Source organism: Penaeus japonicus, unplaced genomic scaffold (assembly GCF_977035675.1).
Source record: "Penaeus japonicus unplaced genomic scaffold, GWHDUDI00000001_assembly GWHDUDI00000020, whole genome shotgun sequence".
In the NCBI taxonomy this organism is placed as follows: Eukaryota; Metazoa; Arthropoda; class Malacostraca; order Decapoda; family Penaeidae; genus Penaeus; species Penaeus japonicus.
Genome location: NW_028234422.1, coordinates 27,989,794 through 27,994,793, shown reverse-complemented (window position 1 = coordinate 27,994,793; position 5,000 = coordinate 27,989,794). Strand labels below are relative to the sequence as shown.

The window sequence follows — 5,000 nt, the reverse complement described above, 5'->3', positions numbered from 1 at the left end:
CAAGTGACACTAGGAAAAAGAAAATGCAAGAAAGAACGAGACATAGGAGGAAAAGGAAAACAAGAAAACACAACAAACAAAATGAGACCTGACTTTACACCAAAACATAAATTAAACGAAAAATTAAACAAAAAACTGAATCATACACACACACACACACACACACACACACACACACACACACACACACACACACACACACACACACACACACAACAAACAAAAAAAAAAAAAAAAAAAAAAAAAAAAAAAAAAAAAAAAAACGCTTAAATACCTACCGCCGTCAGTTCAAAAATAATACAGAAAAAAACCCTGAAACAAACAACAATAAAAAACAAAATAGAAACAAAACGACAGAAAGATCATATATATATATATAACAAGTCAAGGTGTTAGTAAACAAGCAAAACTGGAGCACGCGAGTATGCATGGCCGGTGTCAAGGTATTGTGCATTACCTATCACACCCATAACAATCGCCTATGCAAATAACCGTCATTTTTTTTCATCACATCATGCAGAAACAGCATTCATGAGGCTTTCATTTAGTCTTTTTTTTCAAATAAGATGAATTTCGTGAAAAAAAAAAACAACTTCGCATTTTACTGTGAAAAATTCCTTTCTTTCCAAAGCGGTGAATTTAAAAAAAAGTGAATATCTAAAAAAAAAGTGAACAAACAAATAAGGGTGAAACTAGGTCAGTCACACGATGGCTCACTGAAGAAGCCATTATTATGATTTTTTAAATATATTTTTTTCTTGTTCTAATATTAAAACAAACTCGATCCACTATTGCCAGTGACGGGAAACGAGCAACATCATGCAACAGCAAGTGGAAGACGGGAGAAAAGCTCCAGCTCCACTCTCACTTCCACTTCCACTGGCACTTCTGTGGAAATCCGGAGGGTTGGGGGTTTGGGGGGGGGTTAGGCACCTCAAAAATGTATGACGTCACGATGCCATATTGCCATTCCAAACATGTCTGTCACAGCCTTCAACAATTAATAAATCTATCATACACAGACGCTGCTGCCATACTAAGTCCAGCGCTCAAAAGCTTGTACAGTGGAGAATTTTTGGTTTCTCTTTTTTTTTATTTTTATTATACAAAAATGGGGCCTCTGCAGTACACTAAGAAACCATCTGTTGTTATAGATATTGTTATTATTATTTATTATTATTTTTTGTAGCATTTGAAACCGTCGGGAAAATCTCGTGCGCGGGACCAGACCATGGAAGGGTGAAGGGCGGAGAGAAAGAGAGAGAGAATTGGAGGAAAAACGAGAATAGAAAGTCATGAAAAGAACACGGATTATCGAAAACGAATGCAAAAGAGAAAGAGAGATAAAAAGAATATTTAAAACAATACAAGAGAAAATACTAAGATAGATAAAAAGAAAGAGCGAAAGAATAAAGCAAAATGCTTTTTTTTCTTTTCTTCTTTTTTTTTGCATTTTTTTTTCTTCACACTCGGAACACCTTCCTGATGCAGGTCTGAGTCCCAACATTTCCTCGGGCTTTCAAACGCTCTTGCAGGTTCAGAGGAGAAGGTCAAAAGGCGCAGTAGGTTCAAGCAGAGGTCATAACAGGACACTAACTGTTTACCTGTAATCCCGGTCCCTGCATCACGCGTCGACGAGAGAGAGAGAGAGAGAAAACAACAAAAAACAAAATGAAAAAAACAGAATCATTAAGTGTACCTGGTTCAGAGTTGTAATGACGCGACGAATTAATTAATAAAGAGGAGAAACTGGCTTAAAACAAATAGTGGGGGCGCCAAACAACTTTTTTTTTTTTTTTATAAGAATCAAAGGAGTACATACACAAATGTAAATAATGATGTCAATACTCGTATTCTTTACTAACACAAAACTGATCTTTTTACATAATTATTTACATGATGGAAACAATTTTTTTTCCATTGAAATCAATCTGCGTATATAGTTTTTCCACTGACTTTTATCATCTTTCAACAATAGAGAACACAATGAGTGTACAAGTAAAGAAGACTATTGATTGCAAGCTTAATTCAACAATACAAGTAAAGGAAATATTGCACTAAAATACTTAATTATATACTGTTAAACTTGCAGCAAAACCACATATAATAATAACAAAATAATAATACTGATGATGATGATGAAAATGATAATAATATTAATAATAGTAATAACAATCAGTAATAATTACCAGAACAACAATAACAATAACAATAATAGTAATAATAATATTAGTAATAATAATAATAATAATAATAATAAAACAACAATAGTAATTAGAACCCAAGCTGAAACACACTGTAAAACCGCCACTAACAAACCCATTAGGAAGAATTTTCCCTGTGATGAAAGTGAACCCCAATTAAGATAAAAACCCAACGCGACAAGAGAAAAAAGACACCCAACAGGAAATGATAACTAGGCAAACCATAAAATAAAATAAAAAGGAAAGAAGAACAAAGGAAAACGCAATGGCGCAATGTGACCGTCAATTTTTTTCACCCCGTTTTCTATGCTTTATCTAATTTCTATTGCATTGACAGTGTGTCGTAATCATTCTTTACTGTCTTATGCTTTTTTATATATATATATACTTTTTTTATTTCTTAAACATATCAAGTATTCCTTTTAATTCCTTTTCTCTGCATATACATATTTTTTCTGTTTTTCTTTTCTTTGTCTGCAAATATCATCGCATCATTTTCTTTGTTTACAAGATATTTTTTCGTATTTTTTTCCTCTGAACTGAGATATTCTTCTTCGCACGCAATGAAGGGATGAGTATAAGGAAATATTACAAGCTCTTTCATAACGTCATGCATATTTACTGATGCTTACAGAGAAAGGGTTTGTTTAATTCCCGCTTCCTTTTCGTGGCTGAATTTAAACTTCATTCCTTTCTTTTTAATTTATGGAAAGACATCTCTCATTTAAAAATTGTTTCCCCTAGTTATCATTTATTGCTTTTTAAGCGTTTACCAAATTCGTCACACATTAGGAGTCTAGCGGGAGACGATATCATAAGAACTGGAGGAAGGACTTTTAAGAGGGACCCTTGCGATAAAAGAAAAAGTCATGCTACTAAATAAAAAATAAAATAAAATAAAACCGGAAAAAAGGTGCAATTGCGGTCAAAACTCCCTTCTTGCAACATGGTCCGAATCCGCGTCTTAAATCTAAAAACACCTTGCAATGGAGTGTTTCAAGAAGCTTCGGTCGTGTTTGGCAAAAAGACAAACAAACAAAAAAACTGTCTTCGAACTTTTGACCGCAACTGTGCGACGCAAGAAACCTGTGCGAACTGTGCCTAACTGTCACTATTTTTGTGATTCATCTAATCCTGTGAGCGTGACCTTTCTAATCGTGACCTGGTGGAAGGGTTGGACGAGGGTCAAGGGGAGGAGGTAGGGGTGGGGGTGGGGGTGGGGGTGGGGGTGAGATGGGGAAAAAAGGTGGAGGCATCTATCTATGAGTGATATTGGCAAGGCTACAGAAAGAGACGGACAAGGAGGCAAAATAAGGACTACTTTTCGTCTATAATTAGCGAGATCTTGACATTGTCTTCTCTCTACGCGCGTGGAGTCTAATGCTTAATCTAAGACGAGCATTTTGGGGGCTAACTATCCTCTTTTCAGAACACCAAAAACCGTTTCTTGCCCTCAGTGTGTATCCTGCTGTGAGATTCTGTAGCGTTCAAGGCCGCTAGCGAAGCCTAATTATCAGTCTCGCTTTTCTTCAGCGTTCCCGTCAGGCACAGTAGCTACAGCAGTGGCTACCATGCATCGTCCGCTCACGTCAGCAAATTCTACACCACCTCCCTCACCTCCCCTCATCTTCCCTGGTCCGCCCTTCTTCCTCCCTTCCTTCTCTCCTCCCCCTCCTCCCATCTTCGGTAGAATATGAACTCGTCTCCTGACCCCATCCCTGGACAGTGCCCGGTCTGTTCGCCCTCCCGGCCTTTCTCCGCAAAACTAACACTGACTTAAAACACCTGCTTGTTTCTCCATCTCCCCTTAGTTAGTTTCTCTCCAGCTCCCTTCTCCTCTCCTCTCCCCTATTCTCCTCCTCTTCCTACCTAGGACATTGCCCCCCTCCTTCCCCTTCCCATCCCCTTCTTTATCCTTCCTCCCTTCTACTGTCCTATGCTTCCGTATCCCTCTCTCCCCTTCCCTTCCTCTTCCTCTCTACATCCTTCCATCCCCTCCCCTTCCTATCCCTCCCTCTTCCCTTTCTAGATCCTTCCATCCCTTCCCTCCCCCCTCCCCCCTTCCCCCTTCCCCTCTCCCTTCACCCCCATACATACCATATGACGCGAAGCCTGAACACCTCCTCAAACATTCTGAGGGTGAGGGTGGTCCCACGATACATGGTGCCGCAGAAGACGCCCACGCCCACGCAGCACATCATGGTGGCGATGAGGGTGGCGTAGGGGACCCGCGTCATGCAGTCTCGGCATTTTCGACCTGTTGGAAAAAGGGGGGACCGTTAGCATGGTGGGTTCTTGGGGGTGGGGTGGTGGGGGTGTGCTCGCTTAAGGGAAAGGTGCGGGGGTGGTGGATGAGGATGGACAAAGGGGGGGGGGGGAGAAGAAGAAGGAGAAGAAGAAGAAGAAGAAGAAGAAGGAGGAGAAAAAAGAAGAGGTGGGAGGTGGAGGAGGAAGTAGAGGGAGAGGAAGAAGAAAGGGTGGAGGTGGAGGAGGAAGAAGAAGAAATGGAGGAGGTGTAGGAGGAAGGAGAAAGGGAAGATGAAAAAAAGACGGAGGTGATGGAGAAAGGAGAAAAGGAAGAAGGAAAAGAAGGAAAAGAGGAGATGAAAATAAAGAGGAGCGGGAGGAGAGAGACCGAAGGAGGTGGGGAAAGAGAAGAGGAAGAGGCATAAGGCCTTCAAGAAAGAGGAGGTGGTTGAGAAGACACGTAAATCATGGTAGGAACAAGGAGAAGAGAGAGAGATGTACAGAAGAGAAAGGTGGAAGAGAGACAGAGAGAGAGAGAGAGAGAGAGAG

General features: G+C 40.2%; 1 protein-coding gene across 11 annotated transcripts in view; it reads right to left on the bottom strand.

Moving 5' to 3' along the window:
* The window catches only part of M6 (neuronal membrane glycoprotein M6), a 239,914-nt gene that overhangs the window by 8,018 nt on the left and 226,896 nt on the right, over positions 1 to 5,000 (bottom strand). For 6 of the 11 annotated variants that reach the window (XM_086548257.1, XM_086548261.1, XM_086548263.1 and 3 more), the window contains one exon: positions 4,302 to 4,461. In XM_086548257.1, the coding sequence (XP_086404383.1) occupies positions 4,302 to 4,461 (160 nt within the window). Of the gene's footprint in view, positions 1 to 1,604; positions 1,620 to 4,301; positions 4,462 to 5,000 lie in introns of all 11 variants that reach the window. The other 5 variants (XM_086548256.1, XM_086548258.1, XM_086548260.1 and 2 more) reach the window with 1 other exon arrangement.